This window comes from Phalaenopsis equestris, unplaced genomic scaffold, assembly GCF_001263595.1.
Source record: "Phalaenopsis equestris unplaced genomic scaffold, ASM126359v1 Scaffold000600, whole genome shotgun sequence".
Lineage (NCBI taxonomy): Eukaryota > Viridiplantae > Streptophyta > Magnoliopsida > Asparagales > Orchidaceae > Phalaenopsis > Phalaenopsis equestris.
The window spans coordinates 2,063,437-2,082,300 of record NW_018165040.1 but is presented as its reverse complement, the minus strand read 5'-3'; the positions used below and the strand labels follow the sequence as shown (position 1 = coordinate 2,082,300).

General features: G+C 35.4%; 2 protein-coding genes across 2 annotated transcripts in view; one reads left to right on the top strand and one right to left on the bottom strand.

Moving 5' to 3' along the window:
* Positions 1–6,587, top strand: part of LOC110029690 (glycerol-3-phosphate acyltransferase 3) — a 46,522-nt gene extending 39,935 nt beyond the window's left edge. The window contains exons 10-12 of the mRNA XM_020732102.1: positions 4,439–4,558; positions 4,911–5,009; positions 6,388–6,587. Coding sequence (XP_020587761.1) covers positions 4,439–4,558; positions 4,911–5,009; positions 6,388–6,433 — 265 coding nt within the window. The 3' untranslated portion in view covers positions 6,434–6,587. The remainder of the gene's footprint in view (positions 1–4,438; positions 4,559–4,910; positions 5,010–6,387) is intronic.
* Positions 6,588–9,362: 2,775 nt separating this feature from the next.
* On the bottom strand, positions 9,363–14,455 carry LOC110029747 (formin-like protein 1). Its single transcript, XM_020732173.1, has 4 exons — positions 13,130–14,455; positions 12,827–13,026; positions 11,140–11,384; positions 9,363–10,402 (listed from the first exon to the last, which is right to left on the bottom strand). Exons 1-4 carry the CDS (start codon positions 14,422–14,424, stop codon positions 9,596–9,598), a joined length of 2,547 nt encoding a protein of 848 aa, XP_020587832.1. The 5' UTR covers positions 14,425–14,455; the 3' UTR covers positions 9,363–9,595.
* Positions 14,456–18,864: the final 4,409 nt, after the last annotated feature.

Here is an 18,864-nt window from a genome sequence, read left to right as displayed (position 1 = left end):
CGATGGAATTCGAAAGATGAGGGACATCTGGCCAAAGCTGAAAAAGATTTATGCGAGGACTGAGAACCACATGAGGGTATTCTAGATTCAACACAGGATGGAAGCTGTGGCATAGGGTGAGAAATTAATTCAAGAATACTCCATAGATTTAAAGAGGCTGTGGGCAGATCTTGATTACTTCTCACCGATGTCAAAGTTGTAGCAATCCAGTGCAAAAGAGGAGAGATCCTTACATATATGAGGACTATGCAATTTCTACCTCATTTAATTTCGGCCTGTGATCAGAGATCTGTCCTCCTAGCTCATCGACTATTCCTACACTAGATGAGGTCATTGCTGCGACGATGCAGTAGTAGAGTCGTATGAAGCTACACTTTGAGCCAAGTGGTTTTTTGGTTTCACGATCAACATTGGTTGCTGCAAATCGAGTTACGCTAAATGTCCAGGGGAGACTCACAAGTGCTACAATTGTGGTGAAGTTGGCCATCTGAGCAGGGCTTGTTCTAATCCACCTAAGGAAAAGTGAGACAGGTGGGTAGAGGTCGTGGTCATAGTGTGGGGATCAGAAAGGTGGAAAAGGGGGCCATCAGACAAATTTGATGGTAGTAGAGGATAAAGGAGAAATATGTGTGATCTTTTACTAGTGAAGATCATGAGGGTTTGGAGTTGTTGAAGAGGAAGAAGAAAGCATCAGGAGATGGAGTTGAGGATGTTTCAAATCCATCAACATGAAGGGGTACCATTGTCACCTATGCTTAGTTTAGCAAATGTACTGATTACACACTCGCTCTTACCTTTATTTTCACCACAGGATCATCATAATTGATCATAGATTCCAGTGTTTCTCGTCACGTGACAAGTACTGTTGGAGTGTTATCTTCATATACTCATCTAGCAGTACCAGAGAGTATACAAATTGTTGATACTACAAGCTGAATTGCTGATTCTTTTCCAGTAAACCTCTTATCCATTAGTATCATTATTCTTCAATTAAAATGCATTATTTCTTTTGATATTCCTCATGTGATCTTCCAAGAGAAAGGGAAGGGCCGAACACTTGGAACTGGAACGTGGCATGACGGACTCTGTTACTTGGACCGAGAGGGAATAGACTCAGCTCTGACATCAATGATGGAAAGTGCTACAGTAGGAGAATCTGGGAGGAACGTCGAAGATGTGTTACTGTTACATTCACAGACGTATGGGAAATTCTAGTTTTAGTTTACCGAGTCAGTTTTATCCATCTATATATGAAAAGACAAATAAGAAGAAATTGGTGTGTGATGTTTGTAAGTTTGGGAAAGCTCAACAGGAGCTTTTATGTCAGTTCTGGGAATAAGAGCTATGGTGTGTTAATTTTGATACATTCTGATGTATGGGAACTTTGCCCTACTAGTTCTATGAATGATTGTCGTTATTTTGTTGATTTTTTTCTCGTGTTACCTGGATATATTTGATGAAAGAGAAGAGTGGGGTGGTTGCTTGCTTTAAAGATTTCCACAAGATAATCCAAACCTAATGTAGGACAAATTTGAAGGCACTGAGATTTGATAATGAGACATAATATATCGACAAAGCATTTGGGGATTACCTGTCAGCTCAAGGGATATAACACCAAACCACATACCCATACATACCAACAAAGAATGGATTGACAGAGAGGAAGAATCAGCATTTTCTAAAAGTAGTCCGAAGCATGATGATAACAATGAATTTCCCACAGCACTTATGGGGGCAAGCAGTGTTGACATCCGCTCAATTGATTAACAGGATGCCCTCAAGAGTGCTTAAGAGGAAGTCTCCTTATGAGATGTTGAAAGGAGAAAATAGTGAGATTCTTTCATTTAAGGTGTTTGGATGTGTATGCTTTGTGAAAGACAACAAACCATCTGTGGGGAAGTTGGATCTCAGAGCTATAAAACATGTGTTTGTGAATTATTCTGTTACTCAGAAGGGTTTTGTTTGCTGGAGCTCAATTGAGTTGTGAGTATGGATGTCATTCAAAGAGTTTGAACCATACAATACTATAAAGGTGAATTCACCATTCGATGACTCAACAATCACTGAATATATGAGACAAGAGAGAGTTAGTAGTAGTGATGGAGTAGTGCAAGTGGGAGAAATGTCAATTCCTATGATGTGGGATGAATCAACCGAGGAGACGGAAATCGGGGAGATTGATCCCAGAGGTGGTCGATTCAAGATGAAGGTGAGCTAATGGTGTATACATGGAGGAAGAAGCAAACTGAGGGAATAGAGTCTGTAGTGCTAAGAAGTCTCTTGCTTCCCCAACTCTTGAGACACCTACACCATCCACTTTTGATTCAAAATTCTCAGGTGATATTATTACACCTCCGCCTGCTCCTAGCCCCTGATGTTAAGGAGGACTTTATGCAGCATTGTGGGACACCCTCTTGATTGTTTTGGGTGGGAACTTGACATTGCAAATTTTGTTTCTCATTCTACTCACCTTTGCATGGAACATTAATTGCATCATTGGACTCTATTTCTATACCTAAGTGTTGGAAGGTTGCTAAAGATGATCCCAAGTGGAAAGCGACAATGCATGAAGAGCTTGGAGCTCTTGATAAAAACCGAACATGGGAGATTGTACTACTGCCAACAGGGAAGAAAACAATTGAATGCAAGTGGTTCTTCACGGTAAAACAAACTCCAGACGGGAAGGTAAAAGCAGGACTAATGGCAAAAGGGTACATTCAGATTGATGTCATTTGACTGCGATGAAACCTTTGCACCAGTAGAATAGATGAGCACGGTGAGGGCACTGACTTCTCTAGCAAGGAATGATGGATGGAGACTCCGACTTGATGTGAAGAATGTTTTTCTTCATAGGGAGTTATTGGAGGAGGCATATATGGAGATACCACCATGATTCAGTGCATCCCAGATTGTGGGCAAGGTTTGTAGGCTCAGAAAGTCACTGTATAACTTGAAGCAGTCTCCTCGAGTCCGGTTTGATAAGTTTAGAATGACTATAATTAACATGGGATATCAACATATCAATGCAGACCACATAGTATTCTTTCGACAACATTAAGGTCACACTACCATACTTGCTATGTATGTGGATGACATAATTATCATCGGTGATGCTGAGACAGAGATTAATCAACTGAAGGGAAGATTTGGAAAATAATTTGAGGTAAAAGATCTGGGATAACTCAGATACTTTCTTGTGATTAAAGTGACCCATTGACCTGAGGGGATGATCCTATTCTAGAGAAAGTATGTACTGGATCTTCTCATGGAGATAGATATGCGGGGTGCAAACTTGCAGTCTCTCCAATTAATCAGAAGGTCAAGCTCCGTACAGAGACAGGTGAATCAGTTGATCGTTAGATACCAGAGACTGGCGAGCGGCTTGATTTATCTGTGTCACACTCGATCCGATATTTCTTTTGTCTTAAGTGTGGTGAGTCGCTATATACGTGATCCAAGGAAGGGTCACATATGGATGCAGTGTGTCAGACTCTGAGGTATCTGAAGAGTGCGCTAGGGAATGAGTTGATATTTTGGAAGAATGAGCATGTAGATATTGAATTCTTTTGTGATTATGACTGGGCAAGTTGTGTTGATGGCGGGTGATCTACATCATGATACTGCATGTTTGTAGGTGGGAACTTGGTCTTATGGAAGAGCAAGAACTAGTCAGTTGTAGTAATATGAACAAAAGAGACAGAACAGGGCCATGGCATTAAAAGCTGTTGAGATGATGCCTCAACGTGGATCAGGGAACTTAAATGAAGTTGTGGTGTGACAACAAGTCATCAATCAACATTGCTAACAACCCGGTGCAATATAATATAACTAAGCGCGTGGAGATTGATTGATTTTTCATCGAGGAGAAGCTAAATAACGGGTTATTGGAACTAAGTCGTATAGCTACTAGAGAGCAGGTGGCTAACTCCTTCACTAAAGGATTTAATTCAGCAGAGTTAGCTCAGTTCAGAGTTATATGTAATAAGTGGATTTTATTGGGTTTATTTGTTTATTTTAAACACATGCTGAATGAAATAGTAAGTTTATGGCTTATTATCTTTCAATTGGTTTAAATCAAGTTGTTGTGTTGGATCAATTTTTTTACACAACTGTAGGGCATACTGATTTTCCTTTCAAGATAGACGTTGCCAATGCAGAGGCAGTTGAAGGAAAATGAGAAAGAGGAGTGATTAGGGTTGTGGGATGTATTTTTGCCATTCTTGCTGTCTAAATAGTATTGCCTAATTAGAATATCCTTTCCCAGATCTTGTTTGATATTTTTCAGAGCATTGTTAAATTAACATTGTATATCATTTGCCATATGCCATTAATGATCGATGCGATGAAATTTATAAAATTCTGAAGCTGTTCAATCGCTGCAATAACTGTATTATATTTTAAGCTGGTCTTTGTAATGCTCATTTGAACAATCTGGCAGACAATCATTTACAATGCATTTAGTCCGCCTGATGACATCATGGGCTGTTGTATGTGATGTGTGGTACCTAGAACCTCAGTATCTCAGGCCTGGAGAGACGCCTATTGAATTCGCTGAAAGGTGATATTTTGTTAAGGAAGATTTACATGCATACCATTCAAGTCCTATGTATTTACATATCTAACACCTAAACTTTTTTACATACGCACCGCCTTAAATATGCATGAGAAAGTGTATTTAACTTTTTAAAAGTTAAAATGGTGGTATTTTTTATCTAACATGGAAGATTTTTGTGTTACAAATTTAAAAAGTAAAGTTTTGGTGTTAGGTGTGTCAATACATAGGAATTGGGTGTTATGTAAATGCTCTTTTTTTATATGTATAACTCTTATAATTGTTTTTTGCTTATACTCTTAAAGGGATTGTCCTCCATTTCTTCATCTTTTTCTTTAATCTATCAAATTTTATGTAGGGTTAGAGACTTGATTGCTGCTCGGGCTGGCCTGAAGAAGGTTCCCTGGGATGGATATCTTAAATATTACCGCCCGAGTCCTAAGCTTACTGAAAGGAAGTATGTAAATTCTCCTTTTGCTTTAACTTTGCGATGTAAACAATGTGATTTATTTTTTGCTTATTGGTGTGTTTTTGATCGAAAATATGATTAACAAAACATAATGCAATTCACAACATTTCATATGTTTATGCTGTAATGCTGTAGAAAATACCTACATTTCACAATTTCCAGTAAAACCATCCAATTTCTATAAAGAAGCAGGAACAGATTCTCCAGATGCCAATATGCTAAGGGGCATTTACATACATACCACCCAATTCATGTATTTGCATATCTAACACCTAAACTTTTTTTTTTTACATTCATCACCCAAATCTTTCACATCACTTAAAACATACCACCATTTTAACTTTTAAAAAGTGATGTGCACCGTTTCATTCATAGGTAATGTGACATGTATGTAAAAATTAAAGTTTAGGTGTTAGATATGTAGATACATAGAAATTGAGCGGTATGTACGCAAATCTTCCATATTTTAATTATTTAATGAAAAAAAGGCCATTTAATTTTGTCATATTTACTTACCAAATAGGTATTTAATGGACCCCACAAAATAGCACCCAGCATGCCTTTTCAGGTATTGTGAACTACAAAAAATAAAAGCAACTTTGTTGTTTACTCGAACAATTCTGAGCTTTTATATTGTTTGTCAAGACGTGGCTTTTCTTGTGGGCAACTTCTAGTTAGAAATCTGGGTATTGGGTATACGTAAATATTTTGTTTACATATGAATTGGTTAATACTCCAATGTCATATTTTTATATGAAATATAAAAGCTGTTTAAAACTAAGTTACTTAGTCCATTTAACAAATTATCAAGTACAGTTTTTGTTTTTCCTATGAAAATATATGCAATCTTAGTAAGTAGATTATAAAATCAAAAACAATGTAGAATTTCATTGCAGTTATGCTTGGATAATTGTCCTATCTACATTTTCTATTATAATATACATCTAAAATTACAGCAACTTTCCTTTTTTATTATTTTTTTTATGTGATACTGAGTGCTATGTGTGTAAATATAAAAATTTATGTGTGAGATATGTAAATACATAAAAACTGTGTGCTATGCATGTAATACCCCATATATTATATGTGTGGGGCATTTTTTTATGTGATATTGAGTGCTATTGTGTAAATAGGAAAGTTTAGGCATGAGATATGTAAATACATGAGAATCGTGTGCTATTGTTTATATATAAAATAGTATGTTTGATGAGCTGATTTATAACTTAACCCATGCCGTAGACACATTTGGCTCATAAACCCACTAACAATTTGTTTCACTTACAAGCTAACAACTCTAGATTTACTCTCCAACCCATGTAATGGGGTATTTCATAATTACATGTTTTGTGGCTGTTTATTGTTCCAGGCAGCAGATTTTCGCCGAGTCCGTTCTGCAGCATCTTGAGAAATAAATGGATCTCAGATTTCATAATTTTAGCCTGGAATAACAAATCCACCAATTCCCTTCTGTAGCTGATCTTATTTATTTGTTTATTTTTTTAAATCTAGTATTTTGTTTCAATTTGAAATTCTCTGAAACTTGTTAAGGAATACCAAAAGTTTCTACGGCTTTGTGTTGTTGTGCAGAGGATGACATTTTGTAGTTATTTGTACTTGTGTGAGCATTTTGAATAATTGCTTTGTTCTGGGAGGGAATGAAGAACTGTGGATCTGTGAGGTGATTACAATTTTGAAATCAGGGGCAGATTTATAATTTTTTTAAAAGCAAAGTGCAAACCTAGTCTCATGATTATTTACATTGGATGATTTTAGTCCCAATGTCTATAAAATATCAGTTTAGTCCACAAGACAATTTAAGAGGGCTAAATGATTCATTTTGGGGAATGTTTCAGCATATATTAGAAGTCAAGTGATTTATTTAGGACTAAAATGAACCTCCTAGAAAGAGTCAGGAGATAGTTTTAACATTGTTTTCTTATTTTGTGAACAATATTAGGATAAAATTGAGCTTTATGATGTTAAATTATATTAGTTGCAAGCCAGAGAAATGCTATGGTGAGTCTGCAATGTTGTTATCTCTCTCGAAGATTGGAGTAAATATTACGTGCAGTAGCTGCTTGTTCGGGCAACGATCTGAATAGGTTGTTGTGCATCATCTGTTTTCCAAACATGTGGCATATTGCACTTAATATTTTCTCCTAAGAATGGGAGTTGGGGCATCTATATGTGTAGTTTATCCTTTTGTATTTTATCAGCTTTATTTTTATTTTATTTGTATGTATGTATGTATGTATGTATGTATGTATGTATATTGATCTATATGTATCTGTATATACTCCCATACATACAGAGAGAACTCACGAATTTCATGGAATTTGATGGTGCATATAATTTTTTTAAAAGTGTTTGTTTAATTTGTGCCTTTTTTATAAACTAGATTTTTTAAAATTATTAACAATATAACGGGCCAGTAAAATTGTCCAAAAATATTAAAATCAAACATTTATCAAAGTCTTCTCATTCAATTTACCTAGAAAGATAATTTTGACTTTCCAAACCTAATTGTTATGAAGTAAGAATGGTCGGTGTACATCAAAAAGGCATCTGGATTGATCTTAAAGAGATCCAAAAGTCCATAATAGAAGAATACAACTAAGACGGTTCTACTACAAGGAGATCGTGAGGCCCACATGATCAAACGAGCCAAGTCAACAAGGTTAAAAATGGCCTAGCCAAAAAGGTGGACAAAAAGATGACCGAGTGATCCAAGTGTGAGCCATCAAACTGAAAGTGAGATAAGAAAGCGTTCGTGCCATCTGCTACAGGGAAGCCAACTCGATGTAATATCATATCCCACAATGGAGCTGACACAATGAAAAATTCATTTTCACAAAGAATCTCTGACAACACATGGGAGCCCAATGACTCCTTATTAGGAATGGAAGATAGTCACTTAGGTTGAATCGACCGACAAAATCTTACCAAATAAACGCAACCAAGCTAACCCCGTCGACCCCAAATAAAATAAGTATGATCGATGATAAGCCTATACTCATAAAATACCATAAATAACTTAGTACAGACCCTCCTCAAACAGGAGTTAAAAAATGTAATATCATAATGTACTACTAAAAAATTCTACTTTTGACAATTAAAATAAAATTATTTAAAGGGCCAAATTTAGAAATAAATAAACAGTAACTATTGCTGATTTTTTAGCTCACTCAAAAAATAAAATAAAATAAAATAAAATAATATAATGTATTTAATTCTACATTTAATAAAATCAAATTAAATAAAGTGCATGACCGACTATTTAAAACAACAAATTTGATATAATATTTCCATGATTTATAATCAATTTGATGACGACTATACATTTCTTTTTAATATTTTCATCAAATTTAAATAAATTAATTTTTTTAAATAAATGAATATCAAAATATAATACAAAGTGCCCAGCAAAGCTATAATTCAAACTCACCACAGAAGAGAAGAGCACACGACCTTCCAAGAATTTGAGGGCTTAAATACTTACGGACTGAGGAGTCCGCACGAATTTCCAAAAATTTGAGGATTTAATTCCTGCGAACTGAAGACAGCGCACGAATTTCCTAAAATGAGGGGCGGAAATTTTTCTTCGCACGTGCTAATTTTACACGTGCTTCATCAAACTTTTTGAAATTCGTGCGGTCTACCCTCATAATTTTTTAACTTCAAATTTCTTAAAATTCGTGCGATCTTCAGTCCGCAGTAAATAAATCCTCAAATTTTTGGAAATTCGTGCTCTCAAATATCTTAAAATACGCAATTTCTCTTCTTCAGTGCCAAACAATTCATACTAAATTCTGAGTATTAATATGGCGGACTTTTACATGCATATCACCCAATTTTAATTTATTTAGAGATTAACCCTTATAATTTCTCTGAATTACGCCTCCGCCGCCCAAATCTAAGATGTCCAATGAAATCACGTCACATGACAGTAACTGAAAAAAATAAATAAAATATGTCTGGCAACACAAGAGAATATTCCTCCTGTGTTATTCATGTGTTATTGTGTTTTATTTAGGTATTGTTATGTGTTATTCAAGTGTTATTGATGTGTTGATATGTTATTATAATACCAAAAATATTTCTAGAACACAATAACACCTGAATAACATATAATAACACATGAATAACACAAGAGGAATATTCCCGTGTTATTAGACCGATTTTTTTTTGTCACATCTACGTGACGTGATTTCATTGGACTCTATATGTAAATTTATTTGCGGAGTCCCAATGCAATATTTTTTTTTTCTAAAAATAAAGCTTAGGTATAACTAAAAATTGAGTGGTACATATGTAAATCTTCCAAAAAAAATTTCTGCCTTATTACCATCCGCATTTTAAAATTTTATTTCTTCCTCTACATAAACATTACCATAAAGAATTTGAAAATCTCTTACATTCATTTTACAGACATCCAAAAAAAAAAAAAATTTATATAAAGAACCCTGAATCTACTAGAAAGACAGTGCTGGCTTTCTAACATCACAACCAGCAAAATTTTGCCTCATGGAGCCATCCATCTCCTCCAAGATAACATTTTTCAATCTAACTAACCACTAGGACGACAATGGCGACGCCGAGCCCTCCTCGTCAGAGCTTTCCGGCCTCAAAGCTCGAAGCTTTGGGAACAGAGAGGGCAGATTAGGGTTAACCGGCACCGGAATCTGTCGAATGGAGCTCGCAATGGTTTTATCCGTTATTTTCCCCACCTCCCTGCAAACCTGATCAAGAATGCACAAGAAATCCCTAACCACCATGAAGATCCTGAAAGGATGAGCTTCTTCCTTGGCAGAGTTGCCATGAAAGTACTCTGTTATCTCCTTCACTAAGGACAGTGCGACGCTCTCCTGAGCCTGAACCTGTATGATCTGATCCTCTGCCTTCTTCATGAAGCTCCTCAAGGATTCATTGAACCTCTGGTCTCCATCTCCGGCGAGTTTCAGAACCTCTGCTATCTTACTGATTCCTCCGGCGAGTTTGGAGACGTAGCTGCTGAGAACATCGGAGTCCATGGAAGCTGACTTTTTGACATTGCTGAGTTCGCTGCCGAGGCCTGCGACGACATGGAGGCCGCGGCGACAGCACTCGAGGTCGTCGCGGAGGGAGTTTGGTTGGGTGGTAGTGGTGGTGGTGGTGGAGGAGAGGCGAGAGCCCTCTGCTCTGATGACCTCTTGGACGACGAAGTGGAGGAGGGTGGTATTGCCGTCGGCCGCCTTGACGTCGACGAGCTTGAGGAGGGTGTCGAGCTTGAAAGAACGAGCGTCACCGCGGTTAGTTCCGACGTTCATCCGATTGCCAGTTTTCAGAACGGCTTCCAGCAGCTTCAGGAACAGTTTGCTGCTTCGGAGCTCTTCGCAGGCCACCTGAATGCAGAACCAAAGAGTTGAGTTATTTTGTTTCTTTGAGAAAATTTACATACATGCCATACAAGTCTTATGTATTTACATATCCAACATCTTATATTTATATTTATAATAAATTGGTATCATAAGTAAGTATTTTATTTTTTACTAATATAGTGTTTGTGCTATTTATAATGTGATGTTAAAGATTTGAGTGATATGCACGTAAATCTGAGTGCTGAAGTGTTAGATATGTAAATACACAAGAATTGAGTGGTGCCTACGCAAATGCTATAATTAGTATAAATCTTAGGGGGATTTACATATTTCACAGTAAGTAATTCAAGAAAATATGAAATTTTAATATATTTTTGTATGAATTTGCTTTGAGATGCGTGCAATATATACAATTTCATTGATTCCGTGTGCATTGAATCGAGGGTGAACTTAAGAGGGGGCAGGGGCTTGAGGAGTTTAACAGTAAACATTCAAACAAAGATTTAATTTATGCTCTCTACACCTTGTTGAGAAAACTTTTTTGGATCCTCCACTATATTGCACTAATCTCAAAGCAAATTCAATGATGCGACACCCATCACAACAACAATTTTACAATGTTCCAAATAACAAACACTGCCTGTAAATGCTACCATTCCAAACATCAATCAAACATGTCAAGAAGAGAGTGGAAGTGAGAGATAGAGAGAGAGAGTGAAGAAAGAGATAGATAGATAGAGAGAGAGAGAGAGAGAGCTTACTTCGAGAGTTTCGAAGGACTTTTTAAGGTAATTGACCTCAGAATCAAAATTGACAATGTAAAGCATTGCATCTACTCTCTTGAATGCAAAAGGAATATCAAGCAAAGCCTTGAGGAACTTCTCAGCTGGACCAAGCTTGATGGAGGAGTCATCATTGTATTCTCTCAGCTTATCCTCTTCCTCCTTGCTAGGGGCCATCTTAAGAAGAGTCTCCAAAAGTTCAGTTCCCAAGCCCTCAGTGTTCCCTGCTTCAATAAAATCACCAATATTCTCCATAATCAGACCAAAATATCAAATTTATGATAAAAAGATGGGGCTTTTACATACATACCACACCTTTTCTTTACATAGTTAGCGACTAGATCTTTCATGTTGCATAAAAAATACCACTATTTTAACTTTTAAAAAGTGAAACACATCTTTTCATGTATACCAAACATATATTTATAGATCAATTGTAGTTTCTTTGAACAACATAACAACAAATCGAGAAATCAATCACGTTGTGCGTAAAATTGTGATTACATTAAGGTATTTTTTATTTATGAAGATTCTAGACATGTAGGTCTAAGTGAAGGTAACTTCTAATGTTTAAGTTGTGGAGTTTAATTAATGTTGTACAAAACATATGTTATACATATTAAATATGTTTACAACCTATTAAGGATATCCAATCTTTGAGAATTGATTCATTGAAAGGATATTTTTATAATTTCACATTTTAATATCAATTATCTTAGCTTTTCTTTATCATTTTAAATAATGCTTTGTCACTAAGGTTTTGTATGTCAAGGGGTAAAAGAGAAGCCACAAAAATTTCATGTAAAACCCTCATCATCATCATCATCATCGTGAAATCTACTATGATAGCAAAAAAAAATGCCCATAAATTGAGCAACATACAAAAAAAAAAAAGAAAATTTATGAAAATGTGCTTTATTTTATTGTGTTAATTTGCTCTCAATCGTTCGAAAAAGCTCGCAAACCTTTATCATCATTGTAGTGAAAATTATTGCGATGACAATAAAAAATGCTCAAAATTGGGCGAACATACAAAAATGTTATCAACATGTATTCTAATTCCTTCAATTTATTTGATCAATTGCTCAAAATGATTTGAAAAGCCGTCAAATCTACTCCCAACATCTTAGAACCAAGAATCCACCATTGTTAGAAAAACCAAGGAACCAGCCTAAAATAATGATGTTTTCTAAGATCAGCATCACCATAAGCATCTACAAGGAGCTAAAAAAACTACAATTTTCCTAAAAAAATTCAAAATCCCATGAAGAGCAACTGATTTTTAACATGAATATTCTCATATAAAACATTCATCATCATTGTCATCATCATAGTAAAATCTACAGCGACGACAATAAGAAATGCACATAAATTATGTGAACTTATGAAAAGATTACCAACATGTGTTTTATTTTCTTCTATTTATGTGCTCTCAATGATTCGATAAAGCTCCCCGAACCTACTCAAACACCCTAAATCAAGAATCCACCAAAGCCAAGGAATCAACCTAAAATCATGATGAGTTTAAGATCGGCATTCGTCATAAGCATCTTCAACGACCTCTAAAAACTACAATTTATTTTTTCAAAAGAAGAAAAATTTAGTGAAGGGTGAGTCATTTAGAACATGTAATTTAAACTAGATTAAAAGAGGCTTTGATTATCACCTTCCAACAAGGCCTCGCAGACCTCCTCCTTAGTGACATTTAAAGCCCTCAGCGATATGGCAATGTTCTGAGACTTCTTTGGATCAAGAACTCTGTTCTCTTGTTTGGGCAAAGGGAGCAACTGCGTCTTCTTCGTCTCCTTCGATTTGCTGTTAGTTCCATTACAGAGGAACAAGGACTCGATCATCTCCTCATTCACCCTGAAAAAAAAAAGAGATTCATAAAGTTTCGATTTTTAAGAGAAAAAAGGAATAATAAGTTCAGTTTATGATCAAAGAGAAGAAAATTGTTCAATTTTTTTACTGGAAAGAGCTTGATTTGAGCTGATCCCACACCATTGCTCGATCTGAGCTAGCTCTCACTTTGTCCCAATGTAGGGGCTTCAGTTTCGGCCGAGGTGTCTCCTCATTCTTCTCCTGATTCTCTAAATGGATCTCTGCAAATTTGGTGGAAGCGATCGGGTTTGGAGAGACGAGAGAAGGTGGACTGTTCAACAGAGATCTTCTTATTTTACTCTCCCAATATCCAGCGCGCGGAGGCGGCGGCGGAGGCGGCGGCGGAGGTGGTGCTGGCGTGGATTTCAACGGATTGGCCTCAACCTCCCCATTTCTCTCCACAAGCTGAAGATTTTCAAAAGATGAGCTTTTATTCTTCTGCAGGGGAACTATCAGTTCACTTGACTTCAGATCTGACTTCTTCTCAACCGAAGAAGAAATCGGAGAAGGTTGCTTTACTGTCTTCCCCGTCGGCTCCGGAATTGAAGGCGAGGACATTTCCGGCGAGCTCATAGCCTTAAATCCTCCGCTACTAGATCTCAAACTCATAGACTTCGCCGTCGATTTCTCCGGGCTCCAGCCCGACGGCGGAGACATCGCCCGCGGCGAGCGAGATTCGGAGCCAGAGGAGGGATATGATGGAGTGGTACTCAATGTCTCGTTACCCGACACGCAAGCCTCCATGGCCGCCGTTGGGAATTCCTTTTGGGAGCTCGAACCCCTTCCCAACGAAGAGTTCCTCGGTGAGTAGAACTCCTCCGATGGCGAGGAGCACCGTACATCGGCATTGTGGTGATGGACCTGTCTGGACAGAGGAGGCAGCGGCCGGAGCTCAGGGGAGCTACCGGTTTCACAGACGTCGGAATGATTGGGAGGGAAAAGGTTGGCCTTTTGAGGAGGAGGGGAATGAGTGGCACTGCTGGCACTGCGGGAGCGGCGGCGGAGGTAGAAGGCGAGGGTGAGGGAGATGATGGAGAAGGTGAGGAGGGGGAGCAGGACAGCGGCGGAGAGTTTGGCGGAGGAGGATCGGCGGCGAGAAGAGGTGGAGGAATTGGGGAAAACGAGGGAGGAGATGTTGGCGGGGAAGGTGGGCTGGTTGGAAGACGAAAAGGGAGGAGGAGGGGGAGGGAATTGAGGGAAGAAAGGAGGGGAGTCGGAGGAGAAGGGGTATTTGGTGAAGGGGGCGGCGGGAGGTTTCGCCGGCGGTGGTGATTGGGTTGAGGGAAAGAAGGGATCTTGGAGAAGCTTTCGGCTGTGGGCGGCTGGGAGGAGGAGGAGGAAGAGGAGGAGGAGGAAGAGGAACGAAGAAGAGGGAGTGAGCATAGCTGGAGAGAGCAGGAGAGAGAGAGAGAGAGAGAGAGAGGAGTAAGTAGGAGGAAGTGCTTGTCGGTGAAAGAGAGAGAGATTAATATTAGTCTTTAGTAACATGCTTCACTAATTGTGGCCATGAGTAAGAACTTTTTACTATTTTAGGGAGGCTTTACATGAATTTATTGTTTGATAAATAATGAACTAAATTTAATATTTTTATTAAAAATTAATTATCAAGTAAATATAGTTTAAATAATTTATCACTCAATCTCATTATGAATAATAATTTTTTTTTAAATTATATATATATATATATATTTAAAAAAGATCCCAAACAGCCTCTAACATTTTAGTAGTTTCTACTAGAAATAGTGCTTAGAAAATATAGAACATTTTATTTGATTTAATAAACACTAAGACATGTGATTTTATTTGAAAGAGAAAAGTAGCATATTTTGTTCTTTGAAATATTTTTTTTAAATAATAAATGACAATTATTGGGTAACCTTTTTGGGGAAATTAAGGGGGGTATAAGAAGCGCAGTCAATATCATTTTCTTGTTTTAAATGATTATTGATTGTTACATAATATTATTCTATTGGCCCCATTAAATAGTTATTTGAGCTTTTATCAATATATATATATATATATATATATATATATATATATATATAAAATATTTTTTATAGGGAATTACATGTATCATCCAGTCCCTATGCATTTACATATCTAACACCATTTTTTTTCTACATTTATTTTTAATTTTTAAATACTGACTATTTTTTACATGAATTGAGATTGTTCGGTTAAAAAAAGGCTTCATTGCAAATGTAAGGAAATATTAAATTTGTGTATAAATATTTGTATTAATTTTTTTCAATATTAAATTTTTAATTATTTCAAAACCAATAATACAATAGATTAATTAATTAAACTTGTATTATGCGTTTTGAGAAAAAATAAAATAAAATTAATCCTTCTTTACATTTTCATATAGGGTAATCGCTTAGATCCCAATGTCACACTATATTTGCACATATGTTGGACAATTTGTTTGAGGTTAAGGGTCAGTTTGAGGCAGCTGCAACTTATTTAGCTTATCCAGATAAGCAGCTTATCCTGATAAGCTGGTGATAAGATAGTCATTACTTGAGAACATATTTCAAAATAAATATAGAAATTTAAAAACTATTATAACAAAAAAATTGAATTAAAAATTCCAATCAAATGTTAATGTAGATTTTCCTTAAAAAAAATGTCTACAATAATCATTATTCATATTATTATATATCTATATAAATAATGATATAAGTTTGCGGGATATGTTACTCAACTGCTCATTTTAATAAAAAATAAATAAATAATTTTTAATTATATAGTGCTTAACGGTTGATATAATTAAAACAAAAGTCGTAGAGGGTAACATGCTCATTATTGATTAGTTTTTTTTATATGGCAGAAATTGAGGGTTTAGATACATTAATTTATATTGACCAAAGTATCATGGCATCTATTCATCTATATTTTTTAGTTGGAAATATATAATCTTCCCATGAAAGGAAAAAAAATGTGTCATGTATGTAAATAAGAAAACTTGAGGGTTTTATATGTAAAAAAACCATAACTTTGAATTGAATGAAATGTCTGGTCAGTTGGACTGAGATATGATTTCTCTCATATCACATTTTTATGCTAAATAATGATCCTTTAGTACTGCATGCAATAAAATATTTATTTTCATAAAACAGAATATCTGCTTACATCAATAACAGAGATTAAAAATAAAGAATTAAAATTAAAAGATATTGGAATTATCTTTGTAAGATGAACTGATAGCAACTTGTTAGTGCCAATAATAAATAAATTGAATAAATTAAAATATAAACAAACAGAGTGCATTTTGTAGGGATCATTCACATGAAAAAGTATTATATCAAGACTTTGCACGTAGAGTTACATGCAAAGTCCAATGAAATCATGACACACGTGAAGGTGAGAAAAAAAAAATCGGTCCAGAAACACAGGGGAATATTCCTCCCGTGTTATTCAGATGTTATTGTGTGTTATTTATGTTTTATTGTGTTATTATAGCATCAGAAATATTCCCATAATACAATAACACCTAAATAAAACGGGGAGGCCGTGTTACCGGACCGAATTTTTTTTCTCACTTTCACGTGTGGCGTGATTTCATTGGGTTTCACACGCGTGTGCCGTGATTTCATTGGGTTTCACACGTAACTCTACCTGCGGAATCATGGATGTAATATTTTTTCCATTCACTTACATATACCCCAATTCTTGTGTATTTGCATATCTAGCATCAAATTTTTTTTTCTCCATTAGTACTACCCAAATCTCTCATTTTAGTTTTAAAAATTGAATTATTAGTTTTAAAAATTGAATTATCTTTTTTTTTTTTTCCTGCAAAGCTAAGATGATTTGAATAAAAAAGTAAGGATTTAGATGATAGATATGTTAATACGTAAAAATTGAGTGGTATACGCGTAAATCTCCCATTTTGCAATTGAGTACAAGGTAGTATCCAAATAAAAGGACAAAGAAGCAATATTAGGTAATCATTTAATGCAAGATCAAATTATGTTAATTGTCATGCAATTAATTATAATGAAATCATGATGATTTTTGTTGGTTACAGCTAATTCATGAAATAAAGGGCGGGCTAGACCGTTGGAATAGGTTTACTTTAGTATTGGGCCTACCTGTGAAGACAGCAGATAAACCAAATCCTTCACATTTACCTATCGATATTGTTATATAAATCAGCAACTGGATTGCTATTATCACCAAGGAATATTCAAGTCATATAATTTTCTATTAAGTATAAAAATAAAATACGTATTTTAAATAAAATTGTTTAACACTATTCTATGTATATATATATATATTATATATATGAAAGCACTGTTAAATAAAGTCCTAAATTACCCCAAAAATATACATAAAATTAAGCTAGTGGATTAATCAAAACTCTTCCGGAGCAAAAGGAAATTTATTGAATGGCTTCTATTTTAATAATATATCTCCACACATTTGCTTTTTACTAATTTAATATAATAGAGCAGGTATAATGTACACCAATTAGATAAGATGACAAATCAATTTTAAAACACATTTGGATTCGAAAAAGACAGGAATCTGATTAAAAAAGACATAACAAGAACAATAGTCATAAAAAACATTATACATATACCACTCAATTCCTATATGTATATAGGGCATTTACACACATATCACTCAATTCCTATATATTTACAAATCTAGCACCAAAACTTTACATTTTACATTTTCACCATCCAAGTCTTTCATATGACAAAGAATAACCTCATTTTAACTTTCAAAAGCGATGCATCTTTCCATGCATAGGTAAGGTGATATGTATGTAAAAAATTGAAGTTACAAGATATAAAAATACATAAGAATTAAATGGCATGAATGTAAACATTTCTATATAGTTATTTATATTTATATCTACATATTGAGCACATAAAATAAAAAATTTAAAGGTTTTGGGTTAAAATTAAATTGACTAACTTTAATCTGGTCACATATTCCTTTATAATTCAGAAGGCCCACTCACGGTCCAGCCATTACTAATGCTGCATAAAGCACTCAGAATGAATATGTCTAAAAAGTAATTTCACACTTTCGCACACGATTTAGAACACGTAGTGCTAAGTGGGTGAGCACAACGGCTATACGGACCGACCCTTTAAGCACTTTCACAAAGGAAATCACATGTAAAAGAAAAGACGGTTTTCCTTCGTTTCGAAGTTTCAGGTAAAATAAAACATTAATTAAAACAAATTAAAATTGAATTTAATTAAATTGAGATTACATAGAAATGTTTTATTTATTTATTTATTATTGTGGTTGTATGAATAGCCAGATTGGGCCATCCCAACGCTCGAATGTTAAGACCAGGCCAGAAGACCGTACAGCCCAGGGGACCATTGTCCTCACCATCGAGTGCTAGCAACCACAAATATGATTCATGTTATTCTACAGGGTGCAAGCGGCCAATTACAGAAATATACTGTGCAAATATTTTACAATATCATAAATCTATATTTCATTAAGATGCATTTCATGTGTCCATATTTCCTATGTTGTATGGGGTCTCGAAAACAACATAGCCTTTAGGCATTCTATTACCAAACGCACGGAAAGCAGAAAGCCACTTCAAAGCTATGATATTTAATTAAAATGAAAATTTACATACAAGCCACACAATTACCATGCATTTACAAATCTAGCACGTAAAATTTGATGTTTAGGTTGCATGAAAAGATGTGTTTCATGTTCAAAAAGTTAGCCATGATGATAATTTTGATGTGATATAAAAACTTTTTGAGTGTTATGCATTTAAATATAAAAAATGGGGTGTTATATATGTAAATACATAAGAATTGTGCGGTATGTTCCTAAATG

Coding starts and splice junctions, on each gene's coding strand:
- LOC110029747 (XM_020732173.1), bottom strand. CDS start 14,424: ATGCTCACTCCCTCTTCTTCGTTCCTCTTCCTCCTCCTCCTCTTCCTC. Junction 11,385..12,826: donor CTGCGAGGCCTTGTTGGAAG/GTGATAATCAAA, acceptor TTATTGAAGCAG/GGAACACTGAGGGCTTGGGA. Junction 10,403..11,139: donor AGTCCTTCGAAACTCTCGAA/GTAAGCTCTCTC, acceptor TTCTGCATTCAG/GTGGCCTGCGAAGAGCTCCG.